At 36.8% G+C, this 23,634-nt stretch overlaps 1 protein-coding gene across 8 annotated transcripts in view; it reads right to left on the reverse strand.

Annotated features, from left to right (window-relative positions):
• MYO16 (myosin XVI) overlaps positions 1-23,634 on the reverse strand; it is a 356,263-nt gene that overhangs the window by 13,602 nt on the left and 319,027 nt on the right. For 6 of the 8 annotated variants that reach the window (XM_030280385.4, XM_072933685.1, XM_030280401.4 and 3 more), the window contains exons 33-34: positions 15,399-15,557; positions 12,825-12,916 (exon numbers count right to left, since the gene is read on the reverse strand). In XM_030280385.4, the coding sequence (XP_030136245.2) occupies positions 12,825-12,916; positions 15,399-15,557 (251 nt within the window). Of the gene's footprint in view, positions 1-12,134; positions 12,917-13,856; positions 15,558-23,634 lie in introns of those variants that run through there. The other 2 variants (XM_072933686.1, XM_072933687.1) reach the window with 2 other exon arrangements.

Here is a 23,634-nt window from a genome sequence, read left to right on the forward strand (position 1 = left end):
GATGGACAAAGTATTTGAAAAGAGACAGTGCTAGTGCCATTCCAAGGAATATAAAGGCACATAGATACAATGTAAGAAGTAAGTACATTTTGCCTGGGCATGGGATTGACAAATCCTATTTATAGCTTAAAGGCATTGAAAAGCTTTATTATACTGGCCTTGCTTATGCAAGCTGTAAATTAATATTTGGCTATCACTTAGAGCTCATTTTCCAGTGCACAGTGGAAAAAAGTTGGTCCAGTTCACAAATAAGTGTACATATTTTATCTCATTTTCTAAAACAAGGATGGAAAAATATCTCAAACATTTATTCACTGTGAAACTGATCTGGTAAATTAACTGGAAAACAGCCTGAATGAAGGACATTAGATGAAACTACAGTCAAAATGAAATGGGGGAAAATGCATAAGAAGTGGCAGAGCTCTAAATGAACCAATTAATTTAATTAGATCTATTTGAATAATATGATATCTTTTCTCCATTTATGATTAGACCTGTGACGAGTTAAATATCTATTATACATATTCATTATAGAAAAGGTTGGCTGAATAATTTTACATGGAGCACTATGTAAAACAGTAAGCTATGTTTCTTCATTATTATTCTATATCCTGTGCAGGTATTTTGTAAAGGGTGAATGATGTGTGTAGGAATTAATTACTTTAAGACTATGGATCTTTTTAATGGACACTAAACAAAAAACTTCCACCACCTATATCAGCAACAACAACTGCAGACCAGGATTTTCATACTCAAAATCAATGGTCAGTCAGACATGGTAAACATGCCATTTGGGCTAGACCCACAAAACACAGTATTTGAATATTGCCATTTAATAGTTCTGCCATTGGGTGGAAACACCTGTGTTTAGTATCCAGAGTTCTTTATGAACAAAGAAGAAAAGCTGAAGTATCAAAGTCACACACAAAAGAAGAACTTGTGGAGTTACCACAGCTATTAACTGGAAACTGCAATGGATTGAAGGATTTAAACCAGATCCATATTTTCCACTGCAAAATATGGCAAGATGGACAAAATAAATTTGTAACAAGCAGCCCAGGGAAGTGCTTTCAGGATTTCTTTCCACTTCACAGCCCAAACTCTAATGCTACAAAAGCAAATTCTCTCCTCCTGGCATCAGGGATTTTGTTTGGTGACAGAGCTCCAATGACTCAGTTCCATCACAAGATGTATGGAAGGACTTTCATCATTCTCCAGAAGTTAGAGCATATTAAAAAATTCGAAGATGTGGATTCAGCTTCTCTGTCCTGGTCATACATGAGATGAAAATAATTTTCCTCTTTGCATTGGGAAATAGAAAAGAAAAGAGCTGATAACACTGCAGTGAAAAGAGCTGATAACACTGCAGTGTTTTGGCTGCTGCTGAGCAGCAGTAGCACAGCCTCAGCGCTGTCTCTCCAGCATTCCCACCTGACCAGTAGTCTGGGGGTGGGCAACATTTTGGGAGGGGATACAACTAGGCCAGCCTACCCAAAATGACCAAAGGGATATTCCATACTATATGAGATCTGCAGACTTAAAAGAAAAAGAAGGGGGAAGGGGGAACATTATTTACAAAGTTTGCCTTTCAGAACAACTTCCCCATAGGCTGAATTCCTTCTTCTCAGGAAGTGGCCAGACATTGCTTGCTGATCAGAAGTAGAGAATAAAATATTTTTGTTTTCTTTTCTTTGTCCTTTGCTGCTTGCACATGCACAACCTTCACTTTTGCTTTAGTAAACTTTCTATATCTTGAACCATGAATTTTTTTCCATCTTGTTTTTACTACCTGTCCTGTTGCAGGGGGGAGTGATAGAGTAGCTTGGTGGGCACTTGGTGTTCAGCCAGGGTCAAGCCTCCACAGTTCTTTCAGGTTAAGCAAGAGACCAAGTTCCCACATGCTGAGAGGACACTGCAACTACAAGGGGTGGACCCTGAGTGCAGAGCAGAAGGATTCTGACTCCTGTGCTTTGGGCTGTCAGATTAGCCAGCTAAAGCAAATCCTTCAGAGAGGGCCCCTTGTCGTTTTAATGCACAAAGAACCACTGGAGACAGAGCACTTTGGTTACATGCTGGCAGTCATGAAAGTCTTAGAGCACAATTTTGCCTGTACACATTTGAGTATTGCATAGTCATTGGAGAATGAGGCTCTGAACTGCCTTTTGGATTTAGGCTAGTAAATTCTGCCTAGATTTCACTTTACAGCTTAAAGAAGACGTTGGATTTCAGCTTTGCCTTAGAATCAAGATGAGTTGCTATAAGGTAAGTCAATAAATTATTTTAATTACAGTCTACTTCATATGCAAGTTAAAAATTCAGCAAGTTTTTAATTATAGAAAGTAAAAGGTTTCATATTTTAAATAATTTGTGACAAAAAGTATGCCAGATAAAATGATTAACTGGCACATTTAAAATTAACTCAAGTTATTTAGAGCTTTAGCTCTAAAATCTCAAGAAATTCAGTCTACATTAAAAGATCAAACACTATAACTTTATAGAGGATGTTTTGCAACATTCGGAAGCAAAGAACTTAATTCTCTGTGTGTCAAATGCAACAGTCTTAATCATCAGCCTATGACTAAAGGGCTCATTACACAGTCTGAAAATCAGATTGATTATTGGTAGATTCTTTTCATTCTTTCACCTCAGTTTGCTCCCTCACTGATGAAATGTAGGGTTTACCTTTTAAAAACTATGTGTATACTACTCTAGTATTTTTTTTCATTTGTAAGTGCATTGTTTTTACTAATATTCACCAGAAATGAAGTATTTAATTACATATGATAATTACATATTATTTGAAACATACAAATAATGCACTTTGCAAAAAATTACAGTTCTAGTTTTAATTGCTCCTTTATGTTTTAGTAAGATTCCTGCTTATAGACATATAAGCACAACGGAAAATCACAGAGCAATTTAAGGACCTGCAATGCATATAAACCTGTGTTCCTGAGACATTTGCATTTGTGGCTGGCTCAAATTTTTTACTTGGAGAAATAATGTCATTTTTTTTATTCAAAAGATTTATCAGTGTTGTTGCTTTAAAGTAATTGTCAGTAAATGCTCACAGTTAATTACTACATCATTAATTTGTCTCTTCCATTAGTACAATTGAGGTCCCATCATGGAATCCATGGGAAGACTGAGTTCAGAAGAGCAATGATTTTACCTTTCTTAGCTTTTATCAGGATCTAAAGTGAATTATGTGATAAATGTATAATGTTGATGATGAATTGTCAACATTTTTTAGAAATGAAACTGCCTTGACAAAACCCCTGTTTAAAATCACTTTCAGTTTGTAGGCTGCCTAAATATGAAAGCCAAATAAATTTCAGCCATTAGGTGACTCACAATTAACTTTATTACAGCCCTCAAAAGCAGTTCACAGACCCCAGTGGATCTTCTGTGGATCCCCAGTTTTAAAGACAATAATGGTAAGGATGTTCTCACCTCTGGTTTCAAAATTAGACACCATTTCATTCAGTAATTTGGAAGATAATTCTTACTGCATGCAACTATTAGCAAAAGCAACATATTTTGATTCAACTTATATGCAACTCCCACAAAAATGTTTCTAACTCATTTTAGTGGCTTTATTTAATTTTTTTAATCTGACAAGCCCTGACTTTTTCCACACATGCATGTCACAACTTTATTTCCAAACTACAGAACAGGCCCACTGCAACCTCTCCAAAAAATCTTAACCCTTCAGGTACCAACAGATATGTTTGGGGTTTTCTTTTATGTTAAAAAAAGAGCAGAAAACAGGAAAGAATTACTTTTTTACCAATTACTGAATCAAGGAAAATTAAAAATCTGTTAGTCTACATGTTATTTACCAATATAATATTCATTTAAATATATAAGGGGAAAGCACACAATAAGCCAGAGGTATGTTAAGAAGACTAGGTAAGCATTCAACATAAATCAAATCAATATATAAATTTGTGTTTGACTGGGAAACTTACATGGGCCATGAATGACCCCAGCACAGAGCAGAGAGCAGCTATGGTAAATGAGCTTAGATGATTCAATATTTCAATTAAAATCGTCAAATAGAAACATAACACTGGTATCCAAACTGATTCATGGGATGTCGTGAATTCTGGGACAGTAGCAGACCCACTGAATGTAAAAACTTGATATGTGATATACAAAAATAAAGTGATTTTAGTTAATTTTTCTTTTAAACTGATGATTTTTTTTTCTTTGTGTTGGAGCAACTTTATAATATCCAAAAAATAAAGCTCTGAATGGATGTCAAATGGGCTCATTGGAAAGGAGAAAATGGCAATAAAGACAGGTATTCTTTCTGGTGCAAATCTAGAATTTTTCTGGAGGAGATATGCCAGCAAAACATTAGTGAGATTTGTAACAGAAAATGCAATGCATTTCCTTTTTTCTAAACAGGAAAATACTGCTTTCTCTCTTAGTTAAAATTCCTAATTAAATCAAAAGAATAAACTTTTTTTAGAAGAAATGTTGCTATATAGATGACATACCAAACGAAGTAATAACTTGGCTGACCTATAAAAAATTGGGTTAATCTTGAAAGTAACTTTGTAATTAAAATAAAATTTAAAAGGAACAACATTTACTATCAAAAATGCATTGGCACATAATTCAGGCAGAAATGTTTTCTCTTCTGAAGAAATTTATGGCTATCTCTTGGATATTTTTTTCAAGGGACAGATTCCAGTTTCTTCCAAACATCAGGCGTGGAATGATGCTGGAAGGATAGTTTTGTGTCAGAGATCATGCAGACACAAGTGTCTTTGATTGCCCAGTCCAGCCCTCTGCTGTCACATGGCACTTGGAAAGCTCTCAAACATCATCCTAAAAAATTAATTCCACTGTTTGCCTTAGTTTCACTTTCTGATAGGATTTTACAGAAGAATTAATGAAAGAAAAATGTACTGAAGATAATTACCTACTAAATGAATTCTGCCTCCAGAAGCCCTTCCTTACAGACCATTGAAAACTGAGAGATTATATTTGCAAAAGGGACATCTTGTGTCTTTGACTTTATTCTGGGTAGCAGAGGCTTCTTGTTTTTATTGGAAAGAGAATCTTGGGCTACACCCACCTATACTGTGCCTCAGGCAGGGTAGTTTACATTCATCATCTAACTGCAATTCTAGTTCTGGTGGAAGTTGTCTGATTTTCTGCCTTACTGTAGTGGTTTCCTCTAGGGTTTTTGTTTGGTTTTTGTTTGTTATTGTTGTTGTTTTGTTTGTTTGTTTGGTTGGTTTTTTGTTTTCATTTTATTTCAGGAGGAGGGAGGTGGTTGTTTGGTTTGGGGTGAATTTTTAAATTATTATTATTTTTTAAAATATTAGATTTTAGTCACAAAACAGGACCTGTCTTCCATAATTTTGTATCTTTTAGGGAAATAGTTATATCAATATTATTAAAATATATAGTAGTTATATCACAGTATTTCCAATGAATTATGTTAGCCATCTTCCATGCAGACTGGCAGTATCTCAGCAATCAACCGAAGACAATATATCTTTGTGAAAAAAAAAATCTTAAATACAACTATCATTTGCAATCTGTTAGAAAATATTAGTACAAGGTAGGCAATGTTCAATAACATATGACAGTACACATCAGGCACACTGATTACCTGAGCTGAAAGTAGAGTTGGACAAGTCCATACATTCAAAACAAGAGTGTTCTTTATTTATTTAGATCATGTGGCTTTCAATTTTTAATTTTTTTTTTTTTTTTTTAAGCTGAGTGTTTTTCAACTCTAGATTTCTGATGTCTACTAAAAGGTGACACATTCTAAGACTAACTAAAACATCAACCATCAACAAATATTGAATTTGGTTTTTTTTCTTTAAGGTAATATTTATCTCCAGATAAAAAGATTATGCAATGCTCTCTAAAACCTTCAAGATGTCTTCCTAATTTGCCTCTGATTCTTGAGAAAAATAGTATGTTCAGACAGAAACAGTGTCTTTCTCAAGATGAGTTCTGAAAACAAATAATTTATCACAGAGGTTTTTGGAACAGCTCACCTAACAATGCTAGCGCTGCTTTGCACCTAATCTAACACAAAATATCTGACAAGCTAAGTCATGGTGCTACTTAATTTATCTCTGACTTTTTATGACATTAATGGAAATATTTTATTTTATTAGATAGAGACTATGTTTGCCACAATACTTCCAAAGCATTACAAGAACAATCAACTTCTATTTGCTGCAGTTGGATATCATCCTTTGTTGCATAAAAACACTTATGGTCAAACAATGTTAGAAGAAAACATTTAATTTACAGTCTGTTAGCAATCTAAATCTCTGTTATCTGCATGCAGCAGGGTGTGACAGCAAGAGAATGAAGGGCAGAGGAACCAATTTATTCCTTCTCCCACCCAGCACTTCTAAGTGCAAAGTACAGTGACTCTCCACAGGTGCTGCCAGTGGGGTGGTAGGACCACACTCCCATTGAGGTCAGATTTGAAGCAGCCTTTTAGGATGAGCCCCGGGCCATTGTGGCAGTCCAGGAGGGACAATTACACCCTTTAGCCAAACACTAGAGCTTAGGGAGGGCATGGGGATACGCAGGAGGTTTTGTTCCCTTCTATTCTATAATCTCATTTACCAGGGGCAAATGCAGTGAGGATGAAGCACTGGAGACAGAAAAGGGGCTTGGAATGTGTAGGGAAGTGTCTGTGACAGCCACTGGTTCCAAGAGGAGGATCTGCGCTCTCACCTGTGGAGGTCACAGCGGGCAGATGTGGGATATACCTGCTTAGCAGAGGGGCATCAGCCCTCCAAGAGCCCTTCAACATATACAGAAAATAATGCATTTACTGCTGAATTCACACTACGCATTACCTCATACCATTTAATCTATAAGGCACACGCTTTTGACTGTAAGTCTTCTAAAAATAAAGACACAATGTGTTATAGGACCTGATTTTTGTTGCTGAGTGTGTCATTACAAACAATATTCTTTGCTACTGTCAAAGCAATGAACAAAACACAATGCAGGGGGGTATACTGATTTAGATCAATGGTAAGTGTATTTTATGTCTTCTCTTGGATGTTACATGTTTACAAAGGTGTTAGTGTTTTGTTTTTATTATACCAGTCCTGTTTGATTGCCACTTTTTGCTTCAAAGGTGATCAAAGATTACTTCCAGCTAATGAGCAAACATGATGGACAATAACAATGAATGTTAGAGCCCACTGTTTAGGACTGTGACAAAGCGTGGGGGATAGTAACACATTGCAACACATTCTTGACTATTCATTTTCTTAAACTTTTGAACAGTCAACAAAAGAAGTGATTGGCAACAAATATTAAACAAAGTAGGAACAAAGAAGACCCTTGAAACTATAATGAATATGCAGCTCTTTCTGAGGGAAGATTGCTGAAAGCAATGAGATTTCATGAAATAAGAGCTGTGGCTTAAGCTGCAATGAAACAATAAATACATAGTTCACGAATATGAAAAGACACTTCCAATTTAACATTGTCAGATGTTGGCTCCTATATTACTGCAATCTGCCAATCTGCACCATGGGGTTTAAACAAAATGGAAGAGATAAGACTACAGATTTTCTAATATAACCATATGTGAAAACATAACCATGATTTTTTATCTCACCTCTTTGAACACATGGCAGATAAAACATATTTCAGAAGTGGGTAACCAAAATCCCATACCAGGGTATGTCATATGTCTGATATTACTTAACCTAACAGGATGGCAAGCTGCTTGTTTATTTGTGTCTTGTTCTGGGAGCATTTCTGTAGGATTGAATGTATGTGACACCATCATTACATTTAAGCAAATATTCAGCCATTCAAAGCTAAACTGGACAGAGGCTTTGCATCTATCAACAGAAAATTTTATACCTTTCTTCTGGGACAACTGAATCATCAGGAGACTATAGTTAAGGCCTTACTTGCACAGAATTAACCCTATAAATGTAGGTAATCATTACAATTATTTTTATTTTATCATACATTAAAGATCACACTGATATGTGCATGGATATGAATATAATACCTGGAACATTACATAGACTTTTTACTTTTTTCCTCCTTAGTCCTTCTTTTTACTGGATCACCCTTTGCTCTGTTCTTGGTTCTTTCCCTCCTGTTCTTATCTTCCTTTTAGATTTTTTTTTCATAACTTCTTCAGGTTGATTGCTTCTCTCTGGCTCTTTTATATTTTGTCTCTCCAAATCCCTTATTCCATTTCATTATTTACCTTCTCTCTCAGTTATTTTATTCTTTTTCCAGACTTACTTCTTAGACTCATCCTTTCTGTGCCTGGTTTACTCCCCACTCCCACCCTCCCCCCGCCCCCCATGCTTACGATCACTCTAGTCTTTAATCTGTCCCTCACTTCCCATCTGTTCATTATCTTCAGGTTGTCCATCTCATCCTGCTACAGACAGACATGTTGCTTCTTGCTGCCCACATAAGAAAAAATGGAAACTTTTATCTGGCTGGCTTTTCTTGATTCCACTATATCTTTCTCACACCACTTCCCACTTCATAGTGAATGGTAATAATAACTTTAAAATATCATCAAAAAAAACCCCAAATGACCAAAAAAAACTCACAGTTCTGTATCTGTGCAAAAAAGACCGGGCCACTTAACTCTTGTGTGAGGTACAAACAAAGAGGTTTGCTTTTATTGGCTCTATTTCATCTTGCAGCCGTTGCTAACATTACAAAGAATTTATAAATTTCAATGGTCTTTATGCCCTTTTAAACATAGACACTCATAGCAGCTGTTGAGAACACAGGAATCACTAAAAACAGTCTGGAGACAGCCCATTGGATTGGTTAAGGAACTGACAAATACTTTGTGTAAAATAAAAAGAGCACAGGAGCAATATTTTATACAGCTTTTTTATTTTAGAGGCGGTTTTGGGTTTTAGGCTCTGCTAAGCAATTTCAAAATTTGTGAAATAGTCAGTATGCTTTGGGATCACTTTCTAGAATGTGACTTAATAGAAGTGACTCTTAGTCATATCAGAATTTTCTAACTAAGCAAGTTTATGGTAAAAATGACCAGAAGAAACATCTCTTTAATTTTGATGAAGTTTTTGCCTCTGGAAGGAAATTATGGCAGAAGAATTTGAGACTACAGATCCAGGCACACTTGGAACTGCAAACTGTTTAGACAAATCACTGAAGCAATTGAAAAAATAATTATTTAAATAATTTTAAATCTGTAATTTAAATTAAGCTTAGAAAAGGAAGATCCCTAGTTTTCTGCTGTCTTGGGAGCAAGAGGCTACATAACACTTTCTGTACAAATTGGGTTAGAGGCATTGCTGCCAAGAGTAAAGTTTTCTTGTAAGGGTAGATTAGGATATTGCTTCTTGCAGTACCATTCTACTGTAGATTTTTGGTGTGGAATTTTGAATATTTCCTTGACTAGAATGTTTTTGTTTACAAGGAAAGCACAAAATACAGGAAAGTTAGTGTGCTGGGGAGGAGAAAATGTGTGGCTCTGGTAGCAAATAGTTTCCAGATCTACTGTCTGAACAAACTAAAGCCTATGAAACCTTTCAATAACTGGTTTCACCCCCAAATTCATGGTTCAATTTTCATCTTCACAGAGAATGGGAGATGAAGTGACAGTGCTATATCAGATGTTAGTTTCTTTATATTTTTATGTGATATTTTGCAACCTATTGATAAAAACACTTGGAAATCTATAGCTGTAAAGCCACAAAACAATATGAAGAAAAAAGGTAGTTTATTGTTCTTTTGACATGCAAGACTCTTATTTCTTTTGATGTATGTTCTTTCATTCCTGAGGAGACAAAAATTAAACCCCAATACTTTTCCACTTTTTCTAAGAGAATAAAGTAGAGTTTTATTCCATAACTTTCCAATGAGAAATGTTCTGTTAGTGTTTGAATTTTCCAATTTTTGTTCTTTTTCATTCAGGAAAAATTTGCTTTTATGTAACCACTGCCCTAGAAAATTAGCATTTATGGCCAACAGTGAGCCTTTTTATTCTTTTTGGTTTTTTTTTTTTTTCAGCAGACTTCATTTTAGGATGATCAACTGGATTATGTTTTAAGTTTGGAAAATACTTTCAAAAAAGTTTGTTAAAAGATTGATCCATGTGCTGCATGTGGACACTGACCTGCAGAATTGTCTCTGGAGTGTGCAGATTTGCAGTGTGCAGGATGTGTCAGGCAGTGATGCAGGTAATTAGCACCTGATGTGACAACACAATGGTACCGTAGCCACAGTGGCTCAACTTAATGGAATGTATATTCACCTTGAGATCCTGTGACACAAATGAAATGAACTAACACTTACTGTCACTTCAGTAAGGAACTAGCAGGGAGACATTTTAAAAACCCATAAATGTTGGAAGTCCTTGAAAGCTGGTGAACCAGTTTCCTTTAGCTGAAATGACAGTGTCTGCTAAGATATCCAAGGACCTAAATTTTTCTCTTTAGAGCAATTAGTCAATCATGGACCTGTGAAAAAATATGTCCCACTTCATACAGCTGTGCAATAATTATTTTAAGTGATAAGGTTACTACAGTGAAGCCTGGCAAAGATTTTTACAATCAGCTTGTACTCTGTTAGAGTCACTAGCAGCACGTTAAGAAATGTCAACAGTAATTAAACCCAGTCATTTTCAAATATGTGCCATGCTTTGGCAACAGTGAGGAATGCTTTTCACAGTAAGAATTCTCAGCCCTATGAGCATAGATTTTTTTTAAGATTTTTTTTTTCTTTTTATAGGAAGAGGAACATTTTTCTCTTTTTCTTTTGGCAACACCATTTTGACGATGCTTATTCAGTAAAGGAATCATCAAGTATCAAAAATCACAACTACAGGTTTCTTCTCTCAACTTGTCACAGTTCTTACTGAGCTTGAATTTTAAGGATTGTCCCTGAATGCAGTTCTGAGTACATTTCATGGAATTTATTTTAAAAATTTGTGAAACACTTTGGCAAAACATCTGAAAATTTACTGAAAAGTGGCATTTCAAAATACTGAAAAGAAATTATGTTCAGGTTTTGGCAAGTACTTTTGGAAAAATAAAAAGCACGCATTTGCAAATTGTTAACAACTTGCTTCTAAAATAAAACATTTAAATGTTTCCATTTGCAAAGAATTGAAGAAGAGGACAGTGGCTCCCCTATAACCAGTTCATTTAACTTTCAGTACTGTACTGATGTAGTAATTTAAACATCACCATCTTGACCCAGTAAGCTTTATTAGCAACAGAGGTGTGAGGTACTTCAGGACAAAAGCTTCTCACTGTGTGAGGTGTGTAACTGGAGCAGTGTCAGAGACTTGGGCTTTTCATTTGCTGAAAAGGTCTCTTTGGCCACTCTCATAGGTAATAAGTATTTGGTTGATGTAATAAAAATGTAACAGAGACAATTGGAAACATCCTCATCCAGGATACTCCTCTGGAGACAGAAAAGGTATTTTTTTCACAAGAGGGGCAAAGTCCATTTTTGAGAGTTGGATAGGTATGGTGAGGTGTGGTGTGCAAGATGGATCTGTTCCTATCTATGTTCCAGTAAGCTCTAGCTGCCTTATTCAAGAGATGAGTGTAGTGCTGATGCTGTTTTGGCACAGTTTTTCAGCTCAGAACAGGGGCTGTAGTTACGTGCTTCTGACAGTAAAGGCAAAAAAACAAGTGAAGGCTTTTCTACAAGTTTGCTCACATATTCATCCAGTTGAAACTTATTGTTTTTCAAAGCTATGTTAACATCGAGTATCATGTCAAAGGTTGAATCTTGCTCCAGCTGGAGTCAAAGGCATTCATTTAACTTTGCTAGGGCCAGTGTTTTGTTGTTATGAAATGTCAGCTGGCCCCCACAGCCAACAAGTGATAAAGTACTTCTCTTACCTTCTGGTAAAATAATTTGGAAAAGGTAAAATTGTCTGTTGAGGAAAGTCCTCTTAGCTCCAACTTGTTTCCTATTTGGACAATATTTAGCTTTACTGTAGACTTCTTACAATCACCTCAAATGGAAAAAAATGGTTTGGGAATACCCTTTTAGAAAAGTGCACTGAAGACATAATGACAACAGGAGAATACACTAATGCCATTTAAGTGAAGTAATATCATAATAAAATTTTGGAATGCCCTCACGACAGAATTGGCTACTTAGAAAGTAAAGTGGTTCACATTAGATACAAAATGTTGAAGAAAGAATTAAGAAAACATCTTCTGAAAAAGTTTATCCCTTTTTGTTCATTTAATGCACATCAAAATTAATTCTATGCCGCAATTTTTTAATTACTTTAACTCATTGGAAATGTTAAGAAAAACAATGCAAGCTTCACATTACATTAATACCTGCTTCTGTTTTAACTGATAGATATTTTGATTTTATTACTTACTGGTATTTTTGCAAAAATCATGAACAGCATTTCTAAAGTCCTCATTGCTTTTAAATAGAAAAGTATGATATAATTATGCATTTCATTCTATTAGTTTCATGCAAGTATTTCTGGTATGAATTAATCAGTATCTTGAAAGAGATAATACTTTGGTCTTCTCAGGGTAAAAAGATATATTTCCTGCCTGAAAATAGCATCCTCACAACCAGCAACAATATGTTTCATAAACCTTGAACTCACTATAAGAACCTTTCAGGATTATTTTTCCAGTGGGGGAAAAAAAATTGGTAATAAATTCATTATTGTCTTTAGCTCAATACAAACATGTTAAATAAATCTGCATTTTTCAATGCCAATACCCAAATTTGAAACAAGTGAAAGCTTTCAACATGTGCCTACTATGATCTTTTTCTCTTTTAGTGGTTTAGCAGGCCATCAATGAAATATTTACCTGACTAGTGTGGCTCTCCCTGTGCCTTTGAATCGATGAGCCTGCTGTAGTGCTGGCAGACAGTCTGGAAAAGTCATTTTCCTCTGGTAATCCTAAAGCAGAAGAATATTAAATTATAATCTGAGATTTATGCACTGGTTGATTTCAAACTAAGGTTCAAAAGACCTTAATATGTATTACTAAAAAAGAAACAAAAAACCCCAAATCACATATTTCCTGCATATTTACTATTTCCATGCTTACTGAAACAGAATAATTCTTTTTTTACCATGTAGGGACAGTATCATAGGTATGTATGCTGGTTGGTGGGTTGACCCTGGATGAATGCCAAGTGCCCACCCAAGCAGCTCCATCACTCCCCTCCTCAGCTGTACAGAGAGGAGAACATATAACAAAAGGCTTGTGGGTTAAGATAAGGACAGGAGAGATCACTCACCAGGTACTGTCATGGAAAAAAACAGACTCAGTGTGGGGAAATGAACTGAATTTATTAGCAATCAAAATGAGAGTAGGAAAATGAGAATTAAAACAAAGCTTGAAACCCTCTAAAGCCCCTCTATCCTCCTTTTAGTTTCCCCCTCATAGCAGTCCCTTCCCACAGCTTTGTAACTAGGGAGAACAGTTTTTTAATGTTCTTTTTTCTTCTGAATAAAGCTCATGTAAGTATTCATAAATATGGATCTTCCTCTACATCATCTGGACTTCTCTGAACACACAGACGGACGGTGAAGAAGGCGAATCCCTTGTCTGAAGCTCAAGAACCACGTCCAGTCTGAGAGAGTCCAGCATTTCAGTCCTTTACTGCTTGCTGCAAAAGGAATCTGACCCTGTTCTCTCAGTAATTGGAACTATGTGTTGTTTTGAGGTTGGATTATCACTTTTTGAAGTGAAATTATATATTATATATGTATAGGGGAAAGGTGTGACATCCAAGGTCTCTAGTGTACTGCTAGCCTTGTAAATTATATGTCAGTTATCACTATTGCTTTCTTGTCTACATTTAATTCTCTGTACTCAGACTAAAAATTCTCCTTTTGTTTTTGGTTGAATGAAATGCTTGAAATAAATTTCCCTCTAAAAAATCACAGTTTTTGTGAGTGGAAAGCAATCCCCTTTTTCAAATAATTTCCTGAACTAAAAATTTATTTATATGGATTCAGTTTGGATCCATCTCAAATAAAGTAGTAAAAAATTAACAAAATTTTAATGCAAAATACCTTCTAAAAGCAGGTTCTATTAATTTAATTCAAATAAAAGGTAGAATGTAAAATATTTTCATAATTCTAGACCACCACAAATGAATAAAAATACTTTCCTAGGCCAAACAGCAAGTTCTGAAAAAATATTGATTTTGTACTATGTTAATACACTTTAGGATTGACTGCCCAGGACGGCCTTGAGCTAAGAATCGGGTTATCAATGATTTTCTGTTTATTTCTGTAAAAAGCACTTTGATAATTTGCCTTATCAAATAAGTAAAGCTTCCATGTACAGCAACAGCACATTGTCACGGACATGGCAAGCAGAGGCTTGGTAGAGCTTGGAAAGACAAATGGAGTTGTTGATTACATCCTGAGAGCTTTCCTTTACGTACGCCTAAGTAAATACTAGGATGCCACAGTTGTGTATTGAGTAAGACCTCGTTTAATTCAGTCCAAGGTTGGAAGCATCAGTTTAGCTGGGACAGAGGGAAAATTACAAGAACCTAAGTTAATCAGGGGTTCAGTCTGGGGTACAAGCCACACCACCTGGATTGGGTTTTCCTACAACTACTCTCAAGTTACTAAAGGTAAGTTGAATTGGGCTTTTTTTTTCTTTTGGGTAAAATTATGTTTTCTATGCATTATTACTGCAATTATATGTGGCACTGTTTTGGGTAATGTAGGATTGCAACTTTCAGCATTGAAATGTAAAAGGTTATTTCAGGCTTTCTGATTACTTTGTGTATTTGGCAAAAAGCTCTTTCTTTCAGAATAAGAACTCTGCTTGTGTGGAAGATTTGTGCTGAAGTCACTGTTATATAGCACAGAGATGTACAAAGGTGCTACTCCTATCAAAAATAAAATAAAAAATAAGAGCAATTATATTCATTATACAAAATGAAAAACTTCTATTAAAAATCTGAACTCAGAGAAGTGTTATTTCCTTAGGATTAATGCTTTTAGAACCTTGAAACATATTCTGTCACTGCTCTTGTACCATTTTGTATTGCAATGATGCACAATATTTCATTCACTAGTAAGGCACCTACAGCAAAGGGAGATCCTGATTTCCTATTTTCTGTGCCATTTGCATTGATTGTAGGATCAGAAGCTTAAATCGCACTCCTCTATGCCTTAGGCTGCTTATAGACTTGAAGCTGAAGGAATTACAGATTCCTCAATAGAGGCTGTTTTATGTTCTTTACATTCAGCTTTTATTGGAGAGGGGCTTATCAGTTCACACATACAAAGTTAAGCCAGTTCCAGAGATATTTCACAACTCAGAAGATTCCAGCCTGACTTACAAAGCTTATTCAAGAAAACACTTCAGCAATTTTATGTTAGAAGAGTTTTGGGATTAAAAACTGCTTACCATTTGATACTGAATTTCCATTTTCAGCAGTCACAGAACTGGACAATGGATTAGATGACTGAGTTCCATGGTTATTTGCATTTTTATCCTGTGTTTCTGATCCAGGATCTGGTGTATTTGGATCTTCCCTGCTCCTCAAGTTCAGATTAGTTTCAGCACCTGATAGAAAGAGAAAAAATGATTGTCAGCTTCCTTTTAACTAGTGGATTTCACATGTAATTAGATGAAAACCAAACTAACACAGAGAGACCAAGTCACTTTATTAAATTAATCACTAAATTCACAAGTCCAGTGATAAAAATGAAAGGTGTAAATCAGTGATTTTTTTTTTATTGGTTGGGTTTTTTGTTACTGCTCCACTTGAAGCTTTTTAAAGTATAGGGGAGTGAAAGGCATTACAAAATTTAATTTGTATTGTTTCTTCCCACACAAATATCATTGGCTATAGCTCACCAAGTGTTTGTATTGTCTCTTAGATTCTATTTCACATGAGCTTACATAGCACTGTCACCACTGCAATGCTTTTCATCATTGCACTAAATGATAGTAGCAACAGATACAATGTGATCTTAGCCTTTTCTCTTACCTCCTACCACAAGAAACAAACTGGCTTTTGAGATTAAACCATAATAGCAATATTCCTCCCAGCCGATCCTCCCCGTGGCCATTGTTTACCAGCCTCAGGGCCCTCCAGCCATCAGTTGTCATTTTCTATAAAGTGGCAGTTTTTCAAGTCAGAGCCTTTTAGTCAAATTTCTTCAAGACATCAAGAGGAGGTCTGATCCTGTAGGAGTTCCAAAGCTTTTTAGCATTTGTTCAAAGAGAAGGGCAAAACAAAGCCCTTATCTTGTTCTCCCTCTGGAATGATTGCACATGCAGGAAAAGCAGAACAGCTCCCAGCAAAGTGCCTGGAGCTGCCTCTGAGCCTGCCTGGCTTTGGCAGCCCAGTGCTCCACAACAAGCAGGCTCAGGTCATCGACTGTGCCCAAGTGGTGCTGCCCACTGGAGCTCAGGGCCAGGGACACTTCAGGCTGGAAGACAAAGTGGATGGGGATAGTAGCAGGGACCCCACTGCAGTTCCTGTATCCACCTGTATCCCTGGCTATCCCCACTCCACTCCAGTGTGACAGGGCTGATGAAATGCTGCACTGGCAAGGTCATGCATTTTCTTAAGGATTTATCTCTCTTTTCTGTGTTTGTTGGGGTTTTTTGTTGGTTGGTGGGTTTTCTGTTTGCTTGGTTTTGTTTTGCATTTTTGGGGTTTTTTGTATGTAGAACATATATACATATTCTTTTCTTGTCATAGTTAGGTTTGATTCATAGAAGACAAAGCTGAATTCAATATTTTCTCCATTTCAGTCTTCCTAACTATTTCTGCTCCCTCTGAGGACTGGCCTTAGCTGCAGGGCTGATGTATTATGGCTGACCCTGGTGCAAAGGTCCTCCTGTAATACTCTAAAATGAAAATGTTCCTTCTATGACAACTCTGAGAGAGTTATTCCTTGATTTTGGTTGTCATAATGATAGCAAGAACAAATAGAGGTCAAAAGACTAGCTATTAAAATCAACATTTGAGCATTCATCCATACTTCCAATAATATCCTCAGCTTTCCCAAAGATATGATATATTTTTATACATCTCAAACACATGAAAATTTTTCAAGGGGAAGGAAAATAATTTTTTTCACCAGGTAATAGATGCTTAACCTGAAGATTTTAGGGCCTAATGTTGAATGTCCAGTCAATTTTTCATTTTTATGCCTGAACCAAAAAAAAATTCCATCTGATTTGGAAAGACCCAACATTAAAAACTTAATTAATGAAATGGAAACTATAAATCCATTCTGAATATTTAATTTAATTGAAAAAGTCTTTCCTTGTTTTTTTAGCTGTTAGTTATCTAATACTGAAATGCTCTTAAAATTTCCTTGTTTAAAAAAATCTGTCTTGAAAAGTGAAAAAGTTCGTTTTCAAACTGTCAGATAAAACATCTCCATGTTTTTTGATTTTTGTTCCTTCCTCCCTTGCCCTCATTCCTTGATCATTATATTTTGTCAGAGCTGATTGGATTGTTTCAGTGACACTGTTTCATAAAATGAATCTTCAAGCAAATCTGCTTTGTATTGAAAAAAATTAGGCCAGCTCTACCCACAATAACTGACTTGGGAGAGGCTGAGATGGAAAGTCTGAGATTGAAAATGCATACGGTACAATTATAAGAGCATGCCTGATTTAGCTTTTGTACAAGAAAGCTGACTGCAAAATGCACCTTTGCAGCTCATTTTAAATTTGTCTGAAAAGGAAATGTCACTTTTAGATGTTACTAGTCAGTGCGCTTGCCTATAGATCATAATCCACCTACATAATTATTGTGCCACTTTTTACATAAAGCTTCTTGGGCAAGTGGCTGGGATCCTTACTTTTCTTGCTATTCAAAAGATTTATTGATTTACCTGACATGTGTAATTCATTTGAGAATGAACAAGTAGAAAGAATTTTTCTGGCATTGGTGTTTGCAGAAACCTTTTGTTTCACAGGTACATTGATATCTTTTCAGGGCATTCATGAAAGGCTCTTGGAAAAAAAAAATTATCATTTCTTCTTTGTATCTGTAAAATGAAATACTACAAAGAATTGTGGACAGCAACTATGAAGCTAGAATATCATACTAAATTGGCAGAAATAAGTAGTGGAATATATGCAGCATATCTGTGGGGACAACTATCTAGACAGAAATTTGTTGTCCAATTTTCTGTATTCAATCATAGTAAGATATGTACCCCTTTAGTTTCTGAACAGAAAACTATATAGAGAAAATATATTTCATAGTGCCTTATTTAGCTGATCTTGGGGGTGAGAAAGAACCTTATATTTTATTTCAAAATAATCTGGTTATATAAAGGTACTTGAACTACTTTCCTATATATATGCATCTTCAGCTCCTCATTGGAGGAGATTCATGTGAGTCTATAGAACAAGCTTAACTGTGTACATCAGCAAACTTCAACCAGACATCAGGAGAGGGCCCCTGAAATCAGCTCTGCCCCACACTGGACAAGTTCCCCCTGCCCCAGCCTCTGCTCACAGGACCACGGTCCAGCCCTGAGCATGTGCTGTGTCCAGTTCTGGGCTCCTCAATACAAGATAGACAAACTATTGGACTGGGTCCAGTGGAGGGTCACAAAGAGGATGAGGGGTTTGGAGCATCTCTCTTATGAGAGACCACAGGAGTTGGACCTGTTTAGTCTGGAGAAGAGAAAACTGAGAGGGTATTTCATCAACACATATAAATATCTCAAAGATGGGTATCAAGAGGATGGTGCCAGGATCTTTTTAGTGGTGCTCAGTGACAGGACAAGGAGCACTGGCCATAAACTGAAACACAAGAAATTTCATCTTCCACCTTCTGAGGAAGACTTTCTTTACATTGAGAATGTCAGAGCACTGAACAGGCTGCCCAGGGGGCTTGTGGAGTCTCCATCTCTGGAGACGTTCAAAACACATCTGGACATGTTCTTGGGTAACCTGCTGTAGGTGACTCTGCTTTGCCATGGGATTGGACTGGGTGATCTCCAAAGGTCAGTTCCTACCCAAACAATTCTGTGATTCTGTGATTGCTGGAGTAAACTTGCTCCAGGTTATCAGCATCTTTCTGCAGCGGGAGGCACAAACTGGCCACAGTACCCAGATATGGTGGAGGAATTACTGACACAGCCCTGGATGCAGTTGGCTGTCTCTGCTGCCAAGGCTCACTTCCAGCTCCTGTCCAGCTCCCAGGACCCCCAGCACCCTTTTCCCAGGCCTGCAAGAGGAACGGTATGCAAAAGAGGCAGCTCATGAAACCCACAGTTGCTTGTTATTACTGTTCTTGAAAGAGTCTGAGTTTAAAACTCAACATAAAGTCATAAGGCGCAGGATGAACAGAATTACATTTATTTTGTAAAAAAAAAGTCAGAGTATGGCAATGATGTAAATTAATGTATTTGCTTTTTCCCCCTCATTTTTTAGTCACTATCTTGCTTTTAAAAGAAACCAATACATTGAAAGTCTACATGGTAGAACTTTTTTGTTGAAAGATTGGCTTAAACTCTTAATTGAGCTATAACTTCCAAATATCCTATTATCAAACATTTTCTTCTTAAACATAAAATGTATGATCATAAGCATCATAATTATTTCATAAGTAGTATTTAAGCAGAACTAATGTTTTATCACCAAATTAGAAAATGAGCCAGTATTAGCTCTATTCATAGGACAGATTAAAGTAGAAAACTGAAATATTTTGAGAGACTATTAGTTTTCTAAGGAAATCATATACTTAGCCTATTTTATAAAGTATAAAGACAGAATATAAATGGATGACTAGCATCAGAATTTAGGTGGAATCATCATAGACTCATTGTACAGCAAGATATGAAAACCAGTATATTATTAAAGGCCCAGCAGTAATTCACCTTATGGGTTGTATTTTACTTTTCTGTCAAATCCCTTGTTTTACTCTCCTTTCTTTAAATGCAGGTATATCCATAATATATATGGATACATTTATCCCCATATGTTCTTTTTCAAATGCTTCTCCTTTTAACATTTAGTGATCATTTACAGTCTAACTGAAAGCTCATTAATAATAACAGAAGGCTCCACTGCTTTCAGCAGGTTTTGGATCCCATTCATGCTTACTTTGGATGCTTTGTGCAGCACTGCTCCTTGCTTTGTCTATCCTGATTATTCAAATGTGATCACAACTGTTCTCTGGCCCCGAGGCAAATGGTAAGAGACCCATATCAGTACTACTACACTTTCCTTGCTCTCCACAGCAGAGAGGAATCCAAATCATCTACTGGGAATAGTTCCTGGAGTTATGTCTTTTCGTGAACCATGCCCAGATGTGCCTGGAAGGGAGCCAGCCTGCCAGGTCCCAAGGAACACTGGGGATTGCTCTGTGCTTCGACTGTGCACAGCAGTGATCTGCCATTCCAAGGACATTCCCTGGCATTGGCTCACTTAGTAAAACAAATGCAGCCTTTCATTTTGACAGCATTAGCTACCAGGATCAAAAATCAGTGGGCAGTATTAATCTATCTCAGAAACAACAACAACAACAACAACAACAAAAAACCCTGGAAAAATATGGAAGAAAACTGCCTCAAAATCATATGGGGCTGCTAAAGCACTGAACTATTGCACAGGTTCTACTGAAGCCACATTTAAAGGTTTCATCGTAACCATAGAGAAAGAGCAGATTCTCTCTAGTTTTGCTCTGGTATAAATGAAATCATGCATTCCTCTCAGTATGATTTGACATGATCATTCTTTCAAGGCACACATTTATTTTCCTTAATTAAACAGAGAGCTAATGATGAGTTTCCAGCTGAGGAAATTCAGTGTCACAAGCTAGGCAGGATGTATCTCAGTCCTAAAGCTGAAATGATCTCAGTATAAAATCAAACACTATTTCCTCATTTATGGAAAACATGACTTTCTTTAACTGATTATCAATACACAGTTTTAGATATCAAGATCCAAAGTTCTATGTTCTGTATCAGCAACAATGAAAATAGGAAAACATATAAATTCTGGCAGAAAAATTCATGTAGTACAGGAGGAGAAGCTGTTTGTACCTGTGCTACCATGGAATGTAAAAGCTAAATAACTCAATTTCCTTAAACCTACATCTGGTATCCAGTAAAATGTAAATTTTAAATCAAGCAGCTTGTCATTAAACATGTTAATAAGAGAGAACTGATGGATCCCATTAACCAGCATCTGAAAGTCAAGACGTTGCAGATGGAAGGGATTTCTGATGTGTGCTCTCACTCTTTCTTGGGAAAATTAGGAATACACTGAATCCTGTTCCAGGCTGACCCTGGATAGTTTTTACATTTACTGTGACAAGTGGATGTTGTGAAATGAGGGAAAAAAAATATATGGTGATTTCAGAAAATTTGCAGATATTTTTTGGTGAAGGGAGTGGAAGATTAAAGATGAACAAGACTTTTTTTTTTTGGCTCAAATATTTACCCCTGTGTTTTGTTGTACCTTTTCAATTACACTTGGTGTTTCTTGTTTTGCTCTGACTTACTGTTGTGACATTTTTGTCTGTGGCATTTGCTAGTTACCCTCAGCACAGGTTGCCTTGTGCGTCCTTTTGCTGGATAAATGCATGTTGCTTCAGAGTAATTCAATTTACTCACACGAAGTCACACCGTGACCCTCTGTAGCATGACTGTTTACTTTGTCTGCTGAGAGCTGCAGGCAAACAGCTGCATCTTATTTGCTGAAAGAAATGGAGCAGGCTGAAAACTGTCAAGACAGGATTTCCCCAGCCTGTTAGCATGTGCTGCTTGTCTCACCCTTTTAGCTGTGCTGCCGGCTGCCCCTGCCATCAGAGGCAATAATTATTCATTGGTTTATTTCACCTCACAAAGCCTACCCTTACAGCAGGGACTGTCCCCACCAGTGATGCTCCTAGGAGGGCAGCAGTGAATTTGTACTGTCATTTCCAGCATCCTTTCTCTCTGAGCTAAGTGGAGCTATCAGATGGTGTTACAGGCTACTCCAGAACCCACACTCTTTTATGGAGCAGGTAAATAGAGAAACAGGCCACTTATTTTGCCTGGGAAGCTGCATTTGTGGAAGCTTTGTGTTAAGACTGGAAAGCAAAGAGAGGAGACACAGGCCATGAAGGATATCGAGTGACAAACCTCACTCTGCTTGAGGAACGAGCTCCTCTGAAGAATTTTGTTTTAGTCTGATACTAATCAGCCAAATTTCAGAGGATGAGGCTGGTAGTAAGGAGGTTGCAGAAGCAGCTGCTTCTAGGTCTCTTCTGCTACTTCTAGGTCTCATTCAGCCCTTAAGAGCCATCAGCTCAATTGTAATTTTGTAAACCACAGCGCGGGAAAGTACAGAACAAGAAGAAGAAGGTTTCTTCTGCTTTCTTCTCTGATGAATTTGTGCTGGTAGAAAGACAACACTAATTTTACATTTATTTCAGTGTCAGTCATTACAAGCTACAAATCTTTCCCTCTTTCCTAGAAGCAATGTCAGGGATATCCCTGGATCAGGTAAACTCTCAGAGGTGATGTGTGAGAGATAACATAAATGCCTTTTTTCCCTGTCTGGAGGACTCTGGATTGTTTGAATTAGTTTTGTTTGTTTGTTTGTTTGTTTGTTTGTTTTCCCCAGCATGAGACTAGAGAATACCATTCTGAAGTGGAGAATACAGCCTTCTCAAACAGTGGTAAAGGATGAAGAATATCTGGACAGGCTGCCATCTCTTCTGCCTGATAGTATCTGAGCAAGAACTTGGAACATCTTTTCAGTGCAGCAAGTGAGCTGGCCTCCAGTCAGTGTACCTGTTTCAGAGACTGGGGATTTCATTCATCACATCTTCTCTAGGAAGTGATCTCTGAAGGCTTTTCTGAGGTCCATAACAAACCACATAGGGCAGGAAGGAGGGGTGCACTGCTTGGGACAATATCCTGCCTTAGAAGAAACATTTGTTCCCTCCATGTCCCCATGTTCTCCACATTTTCAAGTCTAATATGGGAAATAAGTAGTTGATTTTACTCTGCTAATAGTTTTATTTACTGATAGGTCATTTACTGCTGACCAAAAAGTCTACTTTCTGTATTAGTGTGTTTAAAAACCTGCTGGTGTACTGGAAAAGGAGGAGGCAATTTGCTGAGAAGAACAGCTTCCCTTTTTTAAACTGTTTTCTTCAAGTTTGTGTGGGTACAGCAGTCCTCCTTGAACATATAAGTCTGTTTATGTTTCTGTGTGGTATCTCAGTTACAGAACAGCCTTTACTACTGGGTTTTAGCTGATGTTAAAAGAAACTATGTGATGAGACACTGTCTCAACCTTCCTCCCCCTCAAACACAGTTTCAAATATTGTAAAAATAAACATACAAAACCACAAACAAACAAACAAATAGATAGGAGTTTGCTATTCCAGAAGCATCACATCAGTTCTATTTACTGCTCCCAGAATGCTTCTACAGATATTTTTCAGGATATCACATACTAGCTCTGGCAGTGATTGCAGCACTGAAGTCTTGGCATAAGTGACTGCACTGAGCAGATGAATTGTTTGAGCAGATCCTGAGGAGCAATCCAAGGAAAATTTCTGGTTCACCTGTACTGTAATCCTGCCCACCAATTAGGGACAGCGGTTCTGAAAACTTCTCAGACAACATTCAGATTTTGCTTTCCAAGTGAGCTTCTAAGTCAA

Source organism: Taeniopygia guttata, chromosome 1 (genome assembly GCF_048771995.1).
Source record: "Taeniopygia guttata chromosome 1, bTaeGut7.mat, whole genome shotgun sequence".
NCBI classification, from domain to species: domain Eukaryota; kingdom Metazoa; phylum Chordata; class Aves; order Passeriformes; family Estrildidae; genus Taeniopygia; species Taeniopygia guttata.